General features: G+C 44.3%; 1 protein-coding gene across 3 annotated transcripts in view; it reads left to right on the top strand.

Moving 5' to 3' along the window:
• The first annotated feature begins 1107 nt into the window (after positions 1–1107).
• RASAL2 (RAS protein activator like 2) overlaps positions 1108–21042 on the top strand; it is a 203521-nt gene continuing 183586 nt past the window's right edge. Inside the window, exon 1 of one of the 3 annotated variants that reach the window (XM_075038584.1) lies at positions 1108–1324. In XM_075038584.1, the coding sequence (XP_074894685.1) occupies positions 1159–1324 (166 nt within the window). In that variant the 5' untranslated portion in view covers positions 1108–1158. The remainder of the gene's footprint in view (positions 1325–21042) is intronic. The other 2 variants (XM_075038586.1, XM_075038585.1) reach the window with 2 other exon arrangements.

Here is a 21042-nt window from a genome sequence, read left to right as displayed (position 1 = left end):
CCAACCCACAAACCTCCTAAATGAAATTATTTTAATCAAGCCAGTTGTCCTCCTTTCTCCCCAGTGCATCTCCTTCCCATGTACCTGGAAGAAACGGACAGTGTAAGCGCATGAAACATTTAACGGTCTCGATTAGGCATGCCCTGAAGTGCAATGTGAATGCTGACAAAGAGTCTGAACCCGGGCAACCCCCATCTCATACTGCTTTTTGAGACTAAACCCATCATCTTCGCATTCCTGTGATGTTATTGGCAGGTCAGAGAAAGGCCCGCTATGAGATGCATGTGGCACACACCCCTCAGGAGACCCCCAGCGGCCTTATCCCCCGATTTTTGCTTCTTTGGGGTGCTTCCACCATGACACAAACTCTGCTCCCGCCCACCCCCCCCCCCACCCGACAGGCCGGCTCCAGCCGGGGAGATGAACCCCTGCGGCGGGGAGCACCCGCAAGGAAGGTGGGCACCGGGGCGGCGGCGGGGCCGGCCTGCCGGGCCTGAGGTGAAACCCCCTCGGGGGCCATTTTGAACCCCCTCAGAGGCCGGGATGAATCCCCTCGGGGGCCAGGACGAGAAGCCCCGCGTGGGGAAGCGGTCCTGGGCAGCAGGCGGGCGCGGGGTGGCGATGCGGGGGCCGGGGCAGAGCGCTGCCCGCTCCCCTGAGGGGGAGGAAGGGCTACGGCCGGCCCAGCGCCGCCCGCCATCTCCCGCCACCGCCCCCCTCTCCCTCAGGGCAGGGGAGGGGGAGTCCCGGCTCATTGCCTCGGCGGCCGATTACTCTGGCCTGGCCGAGCCCCGCCGTCCACCGCCTGCCCCGTCCGCGCGGGCGCTCGGCCCGCCACTGCTCGCGCCTGTTCGTCCGGGATGCCGCCGGCGCTGAGGGCGCGGCGGGACCGCCACCGCCGCCGCCGCCGCCGCCGGGCGCTGGAACGGGCCGGCAGCGGCCGCCGCCTCCTCCCGCGCTGACGCAGGGGGGCGGGGAAGGGAGGGACGGCCGGACGGAGGGAGGGAGGGATGGAGCCGCGCCGCGGCGCGCACTGAGGCGAAGCGAGGCGCGGCGCGGCCGGGGCGCAGCGCGGGCGGGCGGGCGGGCGGGCGGCGGTGCCTCGTCCGTCCCGTCCCGTTCCCCCCCCCCCCCCCCCCGCCGCCTCCCCGCCTCAGCATGGAGGCCCCCCCCGTAGCGACGGGCGAGCCGGCGGCCTGGGCGGCGGAGGCGTTCGCGGAGCCGGAGCTGGGCTCGGAGGAGCTGGAGGCGGCAGCGGGCGGCGCGCTGGACCGCGTCCTGCTGGAGTCGGTCTGCCAGCAGCAGGGCTGGGTCCGCGTCTACGGTAAGGGGGCGCCGGGGGGGCGGGCCCGGGCTCCGGGCCGGGGCCGGGGCCCGTTGCCGGCTTGCGGCGGCAGGTTGGGAGCGGCGGAAAACTTCCCGACCCTAACTTTTTTCCTTCACCTTTTCTTCCCCCCCCCCCCGCCACTGCCGAAGCTCCCGGTTCCCCGAGTCTCCCAAAGGGTGTGTGCCCCCCCTCCCTCCCCCGCCCACTCTCCCGGCGGCAGGAGCCCCCTCGTTCAGCCGCAGCCCGCCCCTCGGCAGCCCCTTTCCCGCCGGTCCCCCCCGGCTGGGATGCAGGATGCCCCGCGTTAAGCGGTGCCGGAGCCGGGGGCGGCGGCGGCGGCGGGGGGGAGGGGGACGTGGCGGTGTTACCGGGCGGGGATCCGCATCCAAACCTTTTGTGTCGCCGGGAGTCAAGTACAGGATGCGAGTGCACGCAGGGCTGAGCTCTCGCCGCCTGCCAGCGCCGGCTCTGATTAGTATTAATGAGGTACTGCAGGCCTGGGAGTACTGATACGGTGGGTCCCGTCGCCCCAGACTTACTGGTGTGTCTTAAATTGGCACCTTTATTATTTACAAAAAGGATGTTAAAATCTTTAGCAGTCTGGCCCGCGGACAGGACCCGGTGTTTTTTCCTCTTCTTTCTCTAACTCTCCCTGGTATGTAACCTTTTAAAATTAACTTGATTTATGTGGCCGGGCCTCTCGTTTGTTTAGGCTACCAACTGAAATGCAGTCAGGCTTAATCTCTCGATCAGCACTAAATTGTGGAAATTCTGTTTTATCTCTTACATATCTTTCCCTCTCGTTTGTCTTGGTAATCTAGCGATAATTACTCCAATCTTTCAGACTGAAGATCGCTGCAGACGGTGTCTTGTTTGTAACAAATTTGATGGTCCATCCTTGAAAAGGCAGGACTTGTGGTGCGTGCACCTGCAGTTACTACGTTACCATTGCCTAATATTATGGAGAACCTCTAAAACCACTTCCTTTTATTGGTACTTTTTTACATCGGATCCTGTCAGGCTGCTGGTTGTCCCTGTTGTCTTCCTCCCCTGCTCTGAATCCGAAAGAGATTCTCCAGGTTTTCCCTGCCCTGTAAAACTAGAAGCAAATGCTCTCTGTTACCTGTATCATTGACCTGTTACTGGTTTCATTATTGCTGAAGCACAAAGATGACATAAATAAGTCATCTACAAGAACTCTGCTGGATTCCTTGGCTGATGGCAGTTAATTATTGTGAGTACCCACCAGCGTTAGCCTTTGCACATATCAAATGAGGAAGATCGGGCTGCAGGTTTGCTGGAGAGCACAGTCTGTGCAAAGACCTTTGTGTTTATTTTGGAAGCTTGAAAAGCTGGTGCAGTGGGATGAGGTTGTCTGTCTGCTTTCTGTCTGGTGCATCAATGAGCAAAGTTATACTTAGCACAACTAATTGTAATAGAAGTTCGGGATTTTTAGTTGTTTCCACTACGTCTAGCTTGCTGCTTCTTGCGTGGCTTTCTTTTGTTACTCTCATCCTAATGCTGAGACTATAAAATGCAGCCTTCTAAAAAAAAAAAAAAAATCTCTCTGCTATTGTCAAGGGGAGCTCCAAAGAAAGCAGATCGCCTCCAGATTGTTTGTTTGTTTAGAATACTTTCCAAAGGTAAAATGAGAATGTATTTAAGAAGAGGATGTCTGGCACCAGCCTATCTGATTGTTACCCAAGGTTATATCTCGTATGAGTGGAAGCAGGAATGCAGTTTCAAAATTAGCCACAGCAAAAAACACTGCTTGTTGATAAAGTCATATGTTGTGATGTGTTTGTAGTCTGACACTAACATGTTGATAAATGGGAAAAAATTCCCTGTGACAGAGCAGCTAGCTCACAGGCTATAAAAATCAGCATAGAATTCAAGCATGTAAAAATACATCTTGTAGCCCAAGGACAATAACTAATTATTCCTAGTCTGTGTTTAAAAACAACTCATTATCTCTCTCCCTCATAAAGGATCTGATGTGGTAGTGTCTTCTCTCCTTCCCTATGAAATTGCAATCGGATTAGCTAGTATTTATTTATTTCCTCCTCCTTATTAGCCTTTTTTTCTTGCATGAACACATCTGGAGAAGTTTGCGGACAATGAATCAAGCTGAAACTGTGCCATGTTTGTGCCCAACTAAATATGGGTTACAAACCTATGAGTGACAAGTGTTATTTATAGGATTCAAAGTAAAGCCTTGCACAGTTGTTTGAGGAACCACAGCAGCACAGGGAAAGAAAACAGGAGCAGAAGGCTTAGCCTTATTGTCTGTATTGTCTGATAAACAATGAGAACACTAACACTAATTATTTCACCATGAATGGCTGGGGGAGGGAGGGAATATCTAGCATTTGAAAAGTAGAGAAGCATTTTCTAGCATGGCAAGAAATGCAGCTTTTGATGTCGTAGCATCTCTTTTCCACGACCACTGTGTTGGGGTGTTGTTCCAAATGAAAGGTGACTGTCTGAAAAGTGGTTCAAGTAGTGGAAACACTTATTTTAAAGAAGGGAGTTCAGCGGCCACTTAAAGGCGACTTTTTATTTCTCTGCATCTTTCTTCTGCAGTGGTGTGCCATCCACTTTGTCTCTATCCAAGGAGATAATTACTTGCATGAGGGGAGCTGGTCTGGTTGCAGAGCCTGTAAAACTTCATCTGTAAGCATGGAGAAAAGAATTTAGTAGTAAAGTACCATCATTACTGGTCTCTGTGGCTTGCCAGCAGTATGACAGTGATGTGAATGCAGTAGGACTTTACAATGTCTGGGATGTGATTTCAGTGCAACACTGAGGTCTTGTCTGACTTCACTCTGAGATCTAAATCATAGTCTGGCTGTTTTTGCATTTCCTCTGTTAGCTGCAGTAGTTCAAGTGTAGCTTTTTCATTCTGTGTTCTGGAGGTTTGGCAGCTTCTGGTTTAATGAATTAGCAATGACATTATCAAACCATGGAAATAGAATTTCTTTACTGAAGGACAGAGTTTGTAACATAAGCAATTTCCTCTAACCTGATGTTTGAATAGTGAACAGGAACAGCAAATTTGCTTGTCGGAGTGATAGGTTTAATTGCTCGTGAAACACAAATCATGTGAGTGTTGTTAGATGATGTTTCCAAGAACTAGTTTTGACACACAACTAGTGCTTCTGTAAAATATGTATCAACATGTGTTCTGGAGGATGGCTTCCTTTCAGACTCGTGGCATGTGTGTAATGGGTAGGAGGGAAGAGGTATCTTGCCTGGATTAATGCTATGGGTTTTTTTTTCTGTACAGGGGGTAACTGACTTCTAAAAGCATGCACCAGTGTTTTGAGGTCTTTTTCTCTGCTCTTTGTAGCAGACTTTGGGAGGAGGAGGCAGGGGAATAACTGAATTTACGGTGTTCTCAGTGCTAACTGTGAAAACAGCAATTATATTGCCTGGTGTGGCTGACTGAACATCCATGGATTTTGTAGCCATGAATTATAAAGCCAGCACCGCAGCGTTGGTGTTAAATGTTGCATGTGATGGGGGCAGAGTCAGATTTTGCCTGACTTACAGTCTGTGTCTAAATAGGTTGTAAACTTCTGTAACAGCGGTTGTCAAATTCGTTTCCACTGTGCCTGCTCTAAGGTCGCTGCAAATGCTCACGTGCTACAATTCCAACATAGGAGTTGCTGAAATACATAGAAAATACCGTGGGGAAGAGTCTGTTCTTGAATGTTCATCCTGAGAATAGACATTGTTGCTCTGGGGCCTTATCTGGACTAGGAAATGTCTTTCTCTTTTAGCAGTGGTGCTAAAAGATGATAGTAGTTGTACCAACTCGAGTGCAGATCGGACATGGATATTTTCATCACGTTGTCCTCTAATCCTGCCAGCAGTCTGGATACATTCCTTACTGCTAGAATAAGCCTCCTCACTCCCCTTTCTCCTGGCAGAAAGAGAAGGCTCCTCAAACACAGGCTTGAAGGGCTCCATGCTTTTTCATGGATATTGATCTACAGACACAGCTTTGCTGGCTCTGACTCCAGAAAAAGCCTTAGACCCTATGCAACCAGACAGAAACGTCTCTGGGCTGCCTCAAACCTGAGTTCCAGGCTTTTAATTATTGGCCCTCAGAAAATATTAGACTCATGCTCAGGACTAAAGCCACGGTAATGCACGTAGTATCATGTGGAGATTAAAAAATAGCTGTGGCTTGAGCACTGAACAGAAGCATCTCCTAATCACATGAAATTCAGTTCAAAAGCCCAACTTCTGTGAGTTATGCATTCCAGCAATCCGTTGTCTACCTTGCTCAACCCTTGTGTCAATGACTCCAACTCTATTTCTCAGGGTTTTCTGGATCTTTACAGCTTGCCTTGCTACGACTTTGTAGGTAGCTTGCTACCTACCTTTTGTTTTCTCTCATTTTTTTTCCCCTCCTTCTTCTCTTCTTCCGCTGCTTGCAGTTGTACCTAAAAATGCAAAGATTATCCATTTCCAAACCATCTCGCTTTGGATGAGCACCAACAGGCTTTCATCATGAAGAGCACCTTCTCACTGTCAGCAAATCCTCTCCTTCCAGCCCTGCTCAAGCTGCTGGCCAGCCTCTTCCGAGATGCCCATGCGAGGACGGTAAGTGTGAGCCACGACCCTCCCCGGGGGGGAGTCTCCCCTCCCCGGGGTCCAGCGTGCCTCCCCCCCCCCGCCTCCACCCGAGGCAGTGGAGATCCCACCAGGTGGCGGCATCTTCATTGCGGTGGTGCAAGAGCTGCTGAGGACGTCCGAGGCTGCCTGAAACAAGCCGGGGGATAGCGTCCTCTCCACTTCTGAACCTTATCGCTCATCTCCAGAAGCTCAATTAAAAAGTAATATGGAGGCTGTATAACAAGGGGTAGGTAGGAAGGGTGTATTTAATGTTAACCAAAAAAACCGCCTCGTAACAAATTGAAGCGGCGAGGCAATCTGATAGTTGAGAGACAGCTGTGATAGCTGTAGAGGGTTTTCTTCTCTTTGAGATGTGTGCAGACAGTGTAGCTGGACTGTTTTGTATACTGCTGCATTTACGAGTATGTACAGAGCTGCGATTCCTTGCAGAAGATCATTTGCTGTTATGAGGAACTTAACAGGAGATAAGCTGAAGGTGCGGATGAGACCCTTGGAAAGCTGAAAGGGAGCTGAAGAGCTGCTTGGCGTGTCTGTGCAGGCAGTCTTGTATTGGAAAGCAGAGAAGGTCAGTGTTCATAAGCATTTCTTTCCCTTCTGATCAATAGCCTTATTTTTAACTCGCCTAGAAAGTTGGTGCAAAAGCAGGCTTGGAAGATAAACCTTGTTGGGCCAGGAAATGTCATTTCCTGTGTATTTGGACAATACCTACTATAGTGATATCTGACCTTATCGTGGCCTTCAGGTACTGCTGCAGTGTATTGGGTATAGACGTTAAATAGTGAAGGCATAAAGCTTTTTTTTGTTTTGTTGAGATGATAAATAACAATGATTTCTAGTTGTTGCCCCTTTGTAAAAGGTAGAATTTATCAAAAACAAGGTTTCAAGTGACTGCATTTGCTACAGATTAAAAACAGGCAAGTGTACTGTCGGCAGAGACACTGCTTTCCCTTGCCAGCCAGCAGCGGGGAATATCAAAAGATGTGACTAAAGTGCTCTTACAGGTGATCTGCTCATACCTGCTGTATGACAGCTCCTCTGATAGCTCTTTTTGACTGCAGGGAATTCTTGCAAGCAGGTAGGTGGTGAATTATGGGTCCTCTGTGCTACTGCAGCTGTTGAATCTCTGTTCACTTTCCTGTGTATTTGCAGTGGTGATTTGGAGTGGAGCTGTGTGCTGGATATAGCCTGTTTTCTTCTTGGTTGCCTCACTCCCAAACTTTATTGCAGAATTAGCCCTTTGATGTTAAAACTGTTTGCCCTTCCTCTTTTTAAAGAACGTTGACGCTAATTTATACACAAATGGATTTTTTTACTTTTTTTTTTCTAGGCATTTTTAGCTAGGGTCTTTCAGCTGACTGTGTTGCTGCAAATGTTACCTAGGTTACTAATTTATTAAGTCACTTAAATATTTGGAGGCATCAACAATACTAGAGTGTGTTGGGGAAAATGAGTATGACATTATTTTAAAACATCAATTTCCTGACTCCTGTATTTCAGTCACACAATTTATCTCTGGCCGAACATTTTCATGTGGTGCTGTTTCCTATTTTTAAACAATAGGAAAAAAAGGGAAGATAAGAGGAGCATAACTGTGACCCGTTGACTTATTATGAGATCATGGGTTCCTTTCAACTTGTATTTATAGATTTTTATAAAAAATAGCTGAGATTTCAGCATTTTCTGGCATATATGCTTTCTTAGCCCTAAGGTCACAGAGTTAAGCTCTCATCTGAATTCTTTCAAAATCCTCTGTAAAGGCACATAGTAATCATTGAAATACAATTTGTATCTGCAAGGAAAGTAACCAAGTGAGAAGAAAAATTACTGTCTTTTGGTTTGTAAACTTCTCATAAAGTCCTTTGTGTGTTTTGACACTCCCCTATCTTAGAAAGCCTTTATAAAAGTGATCAGGAGGGAATAACATTTGTTAATTCTCTTTAATGGGGTTTCAAAAGGTCACAAAACTGTAGAAAGACTCTTCTTCAAGAATTGTCATTATTTTTAATTATAAAGCAAGTTGGAGTAGTGTGAGTAATGAGCTCTTGGAGGTGAAGGGGGTTTTTGCACTTAAGAAAATGTAAAACCAAGTCCTGGATTTAGATCTCTTGTTATCTAAAGGGATTTTAATTTTATTTTTTTTTTAACAGCTGGGAATACCCCATTAAAAATTAGCTGTTATACTGCAAGCACTGGCAGGCACTTAAACACATTAATTCTGCAAACTGTGGGAAAACGACACCCATTTCAGCAGATGTGCAGTGAGTCTAGTGTAGATTTGCATAAGAATGCATATGCTTCTCTGTTAGTTTCTGGCTTGATTAAAACTTGCAGGCACCTTTCCCCTTCCTGTAGTGCTGTGTCTGCATTCTTGGACATTAGTGGTTTAATTGAAAATGCCCCGTTTTCTTCTGTGTTAAGATAATTCATTTTATTTATACAGTACTGCACTGTAGATGTGCTTGGCGTTTTACAGACAGTAGCTGCTTTGCTTGCCCTTTGGAATTTGTAGCCTGGACCAGAGAAAAAAAGGAAATAGCAAAGATGAAAAATGGCAGATGCTTTTGGAAGTGGATGGAGGTTTACACAGTAGAGTATCAGGAGATGGGAGGGAAGTGTGTCTACTTGGTCCTTGGTTCCAAGGAGGTGTGGGAATGGAAATCAGTACTGTGGTGAGAGGAAGAGAAGTGTTTAGAAACGTGTGACTAAAAATGATCACCCATCTCTTAGACTTAATCCCTACCAACATTAGGCTTTCATGTAATAGTCCAAAAGATTCAACAGAATCTCTTCATCTCAGTCCTGTTCCCAGTCTGGATGGCATGAAAAAAAGCGTAGAGAATTCTTTCAGATAGACCACAGATACTGTAGCATTAAGTCTGAGAGAGCTTTCAGTACTCTGGGTAGTAGGGAGTTGAATCATAGAATCATTTAGGTTGGAAAAGACCTTCAAGATCATCGAGTCCAACCATTAATCATGCCCACTAAACCATGTCCTGAAGCACCCTATCCACTCGCTTTTTTAATAACTCCAGGGATGGTGACTCAACCACTTCCCTGGGCAGCCCATTCCAATGTTTGACAACCCTCTCAGTAAAAAATTTTTTCCTAATATCTAACCTAAATCTCCCTTGCCGCAACATGAGGCCATTCCCTCTTGTCCTACTCCAGCCACCTGACAGAAGAGACCAGCACCCACCTCACTACAACCCCCCTCAGGTAGTTGTAGAGAGTGACAAGGTCTCCCCTCAGCCTCCTCTTCTCCAGACTAAACAGCCCCAGCTCCCTCAGCCGTTCCTCACAGGACTTGTGCTCCAGGCCCCTCACCAACTTGGTTGCCCTTCTCTGGACACGCTCCAGCACCTCCATGTCTTTCCTGTAGTGAGGGGCCCAAAACTGAACACAGCACTCGAGGTGTGACCTCACCAGTGCCCAGTACAGGGGAACAACCACCTCCCTGCTCCTGCTGGCCACGCTATTTCTGATACAGGCCAGGATGCCGTTGGCCTTCTTGGCCACCTGGGCACACTGCTGGCTCATATTCAGCCGGCTGTCGACCAGCACCCCCAGGTCTTTCTCTGCCGGGCAGCTTTCCAGCCACTCTTCCCCAAGCCTGTAGCGCTGCATGGGGTTGTTGTGACCGAAGTGCAGGACCCGGCACTGAGCCTTGTTGAACTTCATACGATTGGCCTCAGCCCATCGATCCAGCCTGTCCAGATCCCTCTGTAGAGCCTCCCTACCCTCAAGCAGATCGACCCTCCCTCCCAACTTGGTGTCGACTGCAAACTTACTGAGGGTGCACTTGATCCCCTTGTCCAGATCATTGATAAAGATGTTAAACAGAACCGGCCCCAATACTGAGCCCTGGCGAACACCACTTGTGACCTGCCGCCAATCGGATTTAACTCCATTCACCACAACCCTCTGGGCTCGTCCATCCAGCCAGTTTTTCAGCCAGTGGAGGGTGCACTTATCCAGGCCACGAGATGCCAGCTTCTCAAGGAGTATGCCATGAGAGACAGTGTCAAAGGCCTTACTGAAGTCAAGGAAGATAACATCCACAGCCTTTCCCTCATCCACTAGGCGGGTCGCCTGGTCATAGAAGGAGATCAGGTTGGTCAAGCAGGACCTGCCTTTCGTAAACCTATGCCGAATGGGCCCGATCCCCTGCTTGTCCTGGACTTGCCATGTGAGCACTCTCAAGACAAACTGTTCCATAATCTTCCCTGGTACCAAGTTCAGGCTGACAGGCCTGTAGTTCCCCGGATCTTCCCTCCGACCCTTCTTGTAAATGGGAGTCACACTGGCAAGCCTCCAGTCTTCTGGGACCTCCCCTGTTGACCAGGATTGCTGATAGATGATGGAGAGTGGCTTGGCAAGGACCTCCGTCAGTTCCCTCAGTACTATTGGATGGATCCCATCGGGTCCCATAGATTTGTGAGTGTCCAGATGGCATAGTAGGTCACTAACTATTTCCTCCTGGATTAAGGGGTGTATGTTATGCTCTTCATCCTCACCTTCCAGCTCAAGAGGTGGAGTACCCTGAGGATAACTGGTCTCCCTATTAAAGACTGAGGCAAAGAAGGCATAAAGTACCTCGGCCTTTTCCTCATCTCTGGTGGCTATGTTCCCTTCTGTATCCATCAAAGGATAGATATTCTCCTTGGGATTCTTTTTACTGTTAACATATTTGTAAAAACATTTTTTGTTGTCCCTTACAATAGTGGCCAGATTTAGTTCTAGCTGAGCCTTTGCCTTTCTAATTTTCTCTCTGTGTGATCTAACAAGATCCCTGTACTCCTCCCAAGTTGCATGCCCTTTCTTCACCTTGCACCCTTAACAGCTTCAAGCTCTCTTGCAAGAGGAAGATGTTCCCCAACTCTAGAATAGCAGTGTTTAGGCTGAATAAGTTGGAAAGCCTAGAAATTTATGTTATATCCATTTTTGGGGGATATCTTTCACAAAAGAACTTAAGGTGACTACACAGAATATAACAGCATAATATAAAAATTGCATTTTCCCTCTTGGGAAACACATCTCTTTTTGCCAGTGAGGGTTTAGAGGAAATATGGATAAAATTGGTACTTCTGGAGGGATTTCTTTTCCATGGTTGGTAATTGTATGGCAGATAGAGTTAAAAACCTGCTTGCTTTCTTCAGTTTCTCATTACTTGAGATAAGTAGAGGTAATTCACACCCTCATTTAGATGACTCTTTAGTGCACTGATAACGTCTCAACAGGATAGGGTACAGATGCTGCACTAGTCAGCACAGTGGGTAGTATGAGGGTTCCAGGAAAACGTGTGGAAAGTAGCAGTGGCTGGGAGGACTGAATCCAGCCCTTGAATCTCGTTAAGGAATGAAATGATCACTACACTTCAGTTTTGTGTATCATTTTGTCATGGCAAACGGTGACTACTTTATTAGCAATTGCCGTGCTGCCCATTGTGGTAAAAGGAGGAAGGATCAGTTTCACTTGCTTGCACCATTCATTGCCTTGCTATGTGAGTGCATCCAAAGCATTAATGGTTTTATTTGAGAGTGGTGCTGTGAGCTGGGAAGGTGAAGAAACAAGGCACAAATAGGTCAGACAACTTGCCCAAGGACATACAAGAAACTTGGCAACAGAAGTCAGATCTCCTGAGACCTCTACAGTGCTTGGCTTGCACACTTTGACTTGCACTGCTTCATGTTTGGGATACCTTTAAACCTGCTACTTTACTTGGATCCTTTTGTGACTATTAATAATCCTCTCAAATACCCTATTAGCTGTCATATCTGTAGGTTAGCAGGGCAAGATGCTCTCAGAGGGGAAACTTCCATTCAGGTGGTTATGTCTGCTTACATCTGCTGCCCCCCCCCCAGAAAAAAACCCCAAACAACAACAAAAAAAACCAACCAAAGCTAAACTTTTGTTGACCTTCAAAATGTAATAAACTTGTCTCATTACAGTGATAGCAGGCTGGACTGCTGGTCTGAAGGAGTTTGGATAGCTGGCACTGGTTAACTTATCTTAATTTGCGGACAGGGCCAGGTGTTTGACTAAATCATCATTTCCAAGTAGGTGACTCTTCACTGTAGACTGGGGGAGGAAAATATATTGCAGATTGAAACTGGAAAACCATAGAGCAATGATTAAAACACCTGAAGCTCTCACATCCTTTCCATGGCATTTGAGACCCTGTGCCACTGTCTAACACTTTTATGTTTTGTTGGCTTTGCCAACAGTTGACTGATCCGTAGTAGTTTTCCATATTAGTTAGGTGTTTTATCTTGATGTGCAGGAGTACAGTGCAGTGCAGGCACTATGAAAGAAAAAGTGACAAAAAGCTTCCTGAAAAGATGCTTATTTACAGTATGATGTTATATCTCAGGCTGTTCAGCCAAGCTGCTACCTTTGCTGGGTTTCCTAGCTTGCTTGAGTATAGTGGAACACGTACGTCACGCACCAAAAGCACAATATGCTCACACTTGCTAGGAAATCATTAGACTTCCTCATCAACTGATATTGAGCATTTGGTATTTAGAGGTACATTTCTGTATTTATTTTCCATCTTTTTGTTCGAGATGGTGGGTAGTTGATAGGTCTTTTGGAAAATAAGAAATCAGGAAAAATGGAGTGGTATCACCAAAACAGAAATTAGCGAGCTATGGCAAAAGGATACTGTGTTTAAAAAAAAAAAAAAAAAAAATCCTTTAAAAACTGGTTTGAGAAGATTTATCTTCTAGATGGCATAGGCCTGTGGGGTCTCTCTCTCTGGCTCTCTGGCAGCACTTGCATAGGATGTCAGTGAGGTGTGGGGTGATTGATTACCCGATTGAATGGATTTCATGGGGTGCTTCCTTAACTCCTTCCATTAGCTAAGGCCTGAAGTTTTCAAATAGCCTAAACTCCTCAGAGGTAATGAGGTTTATATCCCATATAGTAAGGTAGCAAAAAAGTTTTATGGTCTTGCCATAAATATTTATGTCTGTTTTCTTTCACATGCTCTGGGCTGGTGACTCCTCTGCTTAAAGAAGCCCCCATGGTTGTTCATGTCAAGTTCTGTAAGTAGTGGCAGAGCAGTGTGAACCGAGGCCATTTCAAACTCAACTATCCTCATTTTCTCATTTTGATTCCAGTGGTTGCTAATTTCTCAATTTATAACCATTAAATCATTATAACCATTAAATCAAATTAAGGAAGAAAACCTCTTTTTTTTTGTTAGCCTAGACAAGCTTTATAGATGGAAGTTAAGCATTTTCCGCTCTAATTTTTTGGGGGTTTTTTTTGACTTACTAATAGGGAAGTCAGGAGTGTGAAGTAAACAGCCTCTGTTTGCTGAAATGATGAATGTGTAGGAGAAAGGAAGGATGATAAGAAGGAAACGAATATTTTTGATTCCAGCCCAGTGCTGGAAAGGGGGAGTTTGCATGCTGTGAAAACGAAAATATGTCTGAAACTTTGGTGGAAAAAAAATTTGAGAGGAATGCAATAATAATACTTAAACAGCTAAGTGGTATGAAAAGGCATTAATCTTCCCTATACTGGCACAACTTGCTTTCTGCTGTTTCTTTGTCAGAACACATTGTTTTTTCTGTGTGAAAAAGGTTAAAATAGAAAACTTTCTGAAAATGCAGTATGGCTATCAAGGATAAATATATGTTTAGTGTAAGAGCAGCATTCACCTGAAGTCTTGTGTGTCAAGGTTATCTGGATCCTGACTTCATCGGGGTGTTAGGCCAGTTATTTCAAATTGTACATTTGGGTAATTTGGGTTTAATAGCTCTCTTGGCACCTTTAACCTGGTGCTCGAAAGGAGGAGGCAGCCAGTTACATATAATTTTTACACATATGAGCCAGTAAGCAACTGTGAATTATCCATAAGCAACTAGAAGGAGGTTATCTCCTTAGTCCTATATTCCGACTTAAACATTTTTTAAAAAAATATATTATAAGCCCTATCTATATGAAGAATTTGAAGTGCAACAGCTGTTACTATTAAGAGACAGTAACTCTTTCCCTTGCAATAGTCCAACTCTCTTCTCAGAATGGGTTTGAAACCAGATCAGCCCAGGACACAGCAAGTACTCTAATAGGAGTTAAGTTGGTTTCCCATATGAGTAGGTAGGTGTTCCTATAAACAGGTGCCAAGAATTAAATTGACCTACTTCTTCCTTGCTGAGAAACTACTTGCTATGATTGCAGGTTACATTAGCTTTGACGTTTCACTAACATTTTAGGAATAAAGGTGAGAGTGGACTGATGGACCCTAGTTTTCCATGCATTCAGGCTGACAACCTTGGATAGCCAGCTCTGCAGGATTAGCAGAGGTATCTGCTGGCCTGCTGTCCAGGACATGAGATCTCTTGGCTGACATATCCATCCAGTTGTAGAACATAACTACCACATCTGTTTACAGATCGATCTGTACCTAGATGGCTCTAAGATAACTTTGGAATTAATCTTAAATTAAACCTGTGGTGAGAGAGGGGTGTTGGGGAGTTGATATCTGATAACAAACTTTTGTTGTCAAGATGGCTGTTGTTGTTGATGGAGTTTAGAAGGGTTATCATGAGTTCAGTCTAAAAAGCATGCAATTATGTTTAAAACTTATAGTAGCTTTGCAGGAGGCTTACAAAGGAAACACTGTAGTGTATCACTTAATTTCATCCATGAAATGGCTTAGCAGTCGAAATGTTCTAGCCGTACTTTTGATGTCCATTTATAATAACCACTCGATTCTATAGCTGACAGAGTATCCCTCCCTGCTTTGTTTCCAGACTTTATTGATGTGGCTTCTTGGTGACCTACTTTCACCACTTTAAGGTTGCTTTTTTCATTCTCTTCCAAAAGGAAGTGCCTTCCATGAGAAATGTTGGAAGCTCACCAGTCAGTTTTTAATACTGGTAGATGGAAACCTGGACCTGGCTGAGTGGCCTTCCACTTACACCCAGGGTAGATGACATGACTAACTCTTAGGTACTTTCCTTCCTAAGGTCTTTTGCTAAACATTTTGAGACCCTCGAGGTGGGTGTTTGGAGAACTAGGGAAGGAAATGCCTGTATTTCGTCGGCGTTCTCATTACTCATGACTGAATTGGTTAGCCTTGTGACTCTAAGGGCATTACATTTGCCTCTTGTCCTTGCAAGGGGCCAGCAATATGTCATATGCTTATTACTTAAGTACTTGCACAGCTAGAAGAAGGAACATCCCAGTTCTTACTCCTTTTACTCATTCTGGGGTATTCTTCCTTTGCATTGTTCCTTGTGGTTTTTTTCTGTAATTTCCACTGGTGGTGATTCATTTCAAGGCTTAGCTGTATCTCTCTTCAATTAGTGGTGCTTTTGCTTTTTATCTGGGGCATGAAGTATGTGCTTACTTATTTGTGGGGACACTTAAAAAACGGTTAATGTGATGCAGATGTGCAGTTTTCAGCAGATACATAGCATTTAGCTAAGTCTTATGGAGGGATTAATACCTCAAGGTATTACATAACATTGGAAAAAATAATTCACTTCTGTAATTTCACAAAGTGGACATAGCTTAGCATTTGTAATTGTCATCTCATAAGACTTGCTGCTTTCCTCCCACTCCGTTTCACTCAGGTGTCATGTTGGTATAAACACTGGTTACCCTAAATAAAAAATCCACAGCAGTCCTTTCCTGGAACCTTGATGGCTTTTTGGTTTACAGCAAAGAGTAGCCAGATCTTTATGTGTGCTTCTGTTATAAAATGAGCATGCTATTAATTGCAACTGTGAAGTTTTTGCTTGGAACAGCGAAGAAAACCATGAGGGAAATAGTTTTTGTGTTTGTGTGTAATTGTCAAAGGAATTTCAGTAAAGATGATGTCCAGCTCCCATTAGTATCTGGAGATAACCTTCTCTTCACTCCACTGGTGTTGGGTGTGCAGTGCCCCTAACCCTCTTAGGAAAACCTTTAGCAAAAGATGAACGAAGACCTTAAACTAGCAAGAGGTGTTCACCAGTGGTGCAGATAGCAAGGCATTTGAGGAGAAAGTTCTTCTTGTAGCCCACCATTGTAAGTAGTCATCCTCACTCCCTTCCTTGTTGCCTTGTATCATGTTTAACTGGACATGGGCATGTGTGCTGGTATAAATGTGAGGTGGAGGTATGCTTGTAAATGGAGTGCTGGAAGAGTCCAAGGGGCTAAAAACATAGCTAAAAGTGGTTGCATTTGAGTCACTTCCCTCAAAAGACAAGCCTAGGGTTTAGACTGAGCATTACCAGGGCTCTGAGGTTAAATGAACTGCATGTCATTGGTGAGAAAATGAAGAATTCAGCAAATGTTGTGAATGCCAGCTGCACTGTGGTGGCAAGCTGTGTTGCCCAGTAGATTGCTGGACAGACCAGCTATTTCTCCACATTTCTTGCCAGCAGGATATTGAGTGAAAGGGGGGTGGTGCTGTTTTTGTTGGAAGCAAGCTCGGTACAGGGGCCGTGCTAGTCCAGAGGCATGGCATGCTAAAGCTTTTAGTGGTTTGCAGTTTTTTTAGGATGTTCCTTTTCTCTGGTTGAAATATCCAGTAAGGCAGGTGAAACACTGGCATCCATGAGGGAAAGCTACTGAGTTTTATACCTTTTTTTTTTTTTTTTTATCTTATCCTTCATTAGCAGATAGGAAACAATGAATGCAAATCTCTTCCCCAACACGTGCAGATGCGTTTTGTTGCTTGGAAGCTGAGCAGGAGCTCTGATGAATTATCAGCATCTGATTCCAGAGCTCTGACAATCTGCAATCTCCTTAATATTCTGATGAGCTATTGTGGGTATTAATCCTCTGCATTTTTCCCCCTTTTGTATTCTTGAAACCCATATTGCAATCTGAATGCTGTTGGCTTAAGATTGAAAATGATACTGGCTGGCTCTATACTTTGCTCAATTTTCCTTTGACAACAGAGGGGGGGAGAGTGGATAGTATGATTCTTCTCTCCCTGCCCCAATAGTACAAATGCAGCCTGAATTAGAAGCAACTTTGAAAATGAAAATTTATCTCCTGTTTTGTTCATAATTGTGTCTCTCTAATACTAAGAGTATCAAGGCACATAAATTGTTCATGCCAGGAAGAAATCCTCAATAAACTTTTCTTAAGAACTCACAGCACTTCCAGGGAAAAAAACTTTTTGCCTCTAAAGACTTTCAGCAACTCTGCTCCAGATTGTCTGGCAAGAGTATTATTCCAGTGACAGCTTATCTTTGGAAATAACTGCAGATTAATTTACATGTGTCTTTTAAAATGTAGCTTGCTTACCCAGATGGCAATTAGATTCAAGTTAATGGTAATGTAAAACAGCAGGATTTAGAGTAGCTCTCCAGCCTAAGGGCTGACCATTTTTGCCATCCAGCTGTTTTCCAAATGATTTATTTCATTTTCCCACTTGGTTTCTTTGCCTCACCCCTCAGTTTGTCTTGCTGCTTGCAGTACAGTGTGGGTGGCAAGACAGGGGAAGAACAGCTGCACTTAGCAGCTCCAATAAATGACTTTATTAGAATTAGAATTGTGTCAGCGTTACACTAATACCAAATGTCTTAGTTCATCTTGTAGCCTCTAAAATAGATTGTCATCATTTCCACCCTGTCTGCTTACCCTGGGGAAAGACAGCTCTGACTCAGCCCCCTGGATAAATGGGGATACAGTGAATTGCATGCTGCTGCAGGGCAATTTGTTCAGGCTTTGTCAGCGTCCAGAAATGTCTTTTTTTCCCTACTTCTTGTATGTTGAGCGTAATATGCAGAAGGAAGTATGTGCTTTCAAACAGTTCAGGAATAAGTATGAACTACCTTGCAGTCAAAATGATGTAAAAATGTCCTTATGCTGTGTTTCTAGCTTGAGGATTTGATGTAGAAATTTAGAGGGATGGTACAAATGTTATCTTAGGACAAAGCAAAACTGATGCTAGTCCTCCATCTCAGACCTGCAAGCTCTTTGGCATTCCTTGCAGAGAGAGAGCAAATAAATGCAAAACCTTATGTTTTTCAAGTTTTCCAATGAAGAACAGGCTCATGAGTAGGGACTTGCCTTTTATTTGTTGTGAAGTAGCTCATGTTTTGTATGGCAAGATGAGAAACAATTTCTTGCTGCTTCTCCTAATTCTATGAGCTTTACAGAAATCGAGGTACCTGCCAGACCCAAGGAAGCCATACCTGCAGTGTCCCGGAGATGGAGCAGAGCAAGCCTTGGAGGCCAAACTTAACTCCAGGATCCACCTTGCTACTCTGAAGTCTGTATGAAAGGTCTGGAGGTGGTGGTGCTTACTGGTGCCTGGAGAGGCCTCCCCAACAGGCTCTCTTGCTTGGGAGGAGGATTCAGTTTGAAACACTGCCTCTGGGCTTCACTTTGAGGCTTCTCATCTTCTCAGATCTGCTGGTTAAATGTGAGCTGCTGTTTGCATTTGTCTGGTCTTTGGATCAAGAGTGTTGCAAGCTTGCTGCAGAGCACTGAGGAGCTGCCACTGGGAGAAGCACTGTGTCCAAGTGGTGTTACTTCTGAGGGTAGTAGGAAAAACCATTTCCTATTCTGCATTTTCTAATTTCTTATATATTTTAACTGTAGCTAGTTATTTTTTCAAATTAGTCTTTGTCTGAAGTACACCTGCATGGGCTCTTAAATGCAATTTTATCTGTTTTAGAAGTACAGCCCAAACAGCGTATTAACACCATTCTAATCTATTTTGAAAAGGAAGGGCTAAAAAGGGAGCAACTCATGTTAGATGTCTTGTCAACCTTGTTTAACATCAGTAGTTAAAATATTTCACTGGAACACTTCCACCTTTATTGTAAGTAAATGGACGTTTTTCTGGCTGGTAGGCACAAGGTATGCGCTTCCATTCACGCATCTTTGCCAATGCTTTTTCCCCCCTCGCTTCAAATACCAGTTGTTTCTTTTGAGTAGCTTGTAGTGGCAGAGTGGGTAGAAGAAATGGGATTTAATTTCATCTTTCCTAAGGTGTGCCCCTGTCTTGAAGAAAAGAGAAGTTGGTATTTATAAGGAAAATAATGTATTTTCAAATGCAGTGTGTGGGGTTTTGTTTTGGTTTTTAACTGGAATTCTGTGGGTGAAGTGCTAGAATAAAACACAGCAGCTGGATGCTATACACCCACTTTAATGATAAAGCAGAAAGAAAAATGCCAAGAAAGCTGGGGAAATGGGCAGCAGCCCTAAAAATCTAAACTCTTCCTAATCCCTCCCTTATTCTGTTGTGTTATTGCGCTCTCAGGAGTTCACAGGCAGCCTGAAAGCAGAGACCGAAGTACTTCAAGGGGGATTTGACAAATCCACGTGTCAGTGTCACCAGACAACTGATTTATCATCTTTGACAAGTAGAAAATGGCTTTGACTTGTCTGCAGGACAAGTAGAATTTAGTACTAGTGATGGGGTATTTTAAAAATTGTCACGATCATGTAAATCCTGTTATCTCTGTAACCGAACGCTAGCAAGTTCTGAACTGTAAAATGACATTAACATTCTTGAAAAAAGAAAAAGTCTAGTATTAACAGATAACTGGACATTTTTCCCCCTCAGTTAATTTTTAAATCCTGTTGCCTTTCAAAGGCTGACACTTCTGTTTCTTAGCCCTGCTTCTCTGGTAATAGAATGTTGAAGGAGATGCCGTTTAAAGAAAAAAAAAATAGCATGTAGCTACATCACATCATAAAATACAAAGGAAGCAAAGTATGCTTAATCTGACAAAACATCAGTGTTTAGGCTATAAGCTCATTATAAGGCTTGTGTAGTGGGAGCTAATTTTTTTTCAAATTAATTTCTATGTATTACCATAATAAACATTTCAATAATATCCTTTCCTTCCCTCATATCCTCAGCAGCTGAGTATTTCAGTAAGTTATCTGGTCTTTCATAGCAGCCTTTATCCCCATCATTCATGCATGATCTGTTTACAAGAATGCTTATAGATATTTCCAGTTTAATTTAATGTTCCAGGTTATGCTGCTTCAGCAGTTTCTCTCATGCATTTATGCTAGTATTTGGGATGTTTCCAGAAAATACTTGGAGAATATTGAGACTTTTTTATTTCTAATTTTATTTGGTAGTAAATGCAAAGAAATCATATCTTACTCTATTTAAATCTTTCAAGTGTCTGGAAAATGACTTGCTGTAGCTAGCATCCAACACCTCAAAAAATAAAGCTTGCACTGTAGCATTTTGTTTGGTATGTTCATTATTTGCTTACAATAATAAGTAAAGCCTCATGTTTTGCTGGCTGCTGTAGATGAAAGGTTGGGGAATCTGGACAGTAGGAGTAGGACACTGTTTAAAACTGCAGAAAGTGGTAGGGATTAGGGATCTGTGTGTAACCCAAAGCTACTTCCAACTTCTTAGAAGCTGGTGAAGTTTCAGGTTGTCACACCACTTGGGTTTAGTCTTGCAGCTCAGTATTCTGCTATTGCTTTTTTTCACTCACAGTTCGTGAGCAACTCTCCCAGAAATGTCCAAAAAATACCTTACTGACCTAGGCATGGTCATAACATACATCCACTGGGATCCTTCATTTGCATCCAAAACCTGTCTTAGTTACTGGTTCAGTCTTCCATAACAATCTCATGGTCAGTATGTCATCCATGATTATTACCCCATCTCTTTCAGCGTTCCTGCTTCCTGAGTTTCTTTCCCATCAGTAGCTTTGAATATTTGTCTTCTTGCCTCGAGTGTCTTTTTTGTGTCTCATGCTCTACCAAGCTAGTTGTCAGCAAGTAGACGAGATGCATCACTCTGGCTAGAGATCGGGAAAGCTGTGTATGGGAAGACTAGATGAGCATTTGAAATCAAATTAAAATATCCCAGCAAAATACTAGCTTAATCATAAATTCTAGTATGTAAAATTGATTTATCTAACCTGTCTTTTTTCCACCCTCAGTTCCCCCTGCCTCTCATCCTTCATTTGACCCTTCTGTTGCATGCTGTTTGGGCTTGGGGGGGGGGGGCACACCGCTTTTTAAAATAAGATGTAAGTGCAGTAACTAAATTTACTGACCTAAGAAAACTGCAGAAGAGTAACTTAATTGCCAAAATCTCCTACCAAAACCTCTGTAACAGGAATATAAAGCAGGGATAA

This window comes from Buteo buteo, chromosome 10, assembly GCF_964188355.1.
Source record: "Buteo buteo chromosome 10, bButBut1.hap1.1, whole genome shotgun sequence".
In the NCBI taxonomy this organism is placed as follows: Eukaryota; Metazoa; Chordata; class Aves; order Accipitriformes; family Accipitridae; genus Buteo; species Buteo buteo.
The sequence above is the reverse complement of the archived record's forward strand: the minus strand, read 5'-3'. Positions and strand labels throughout refer to the sequence as shown.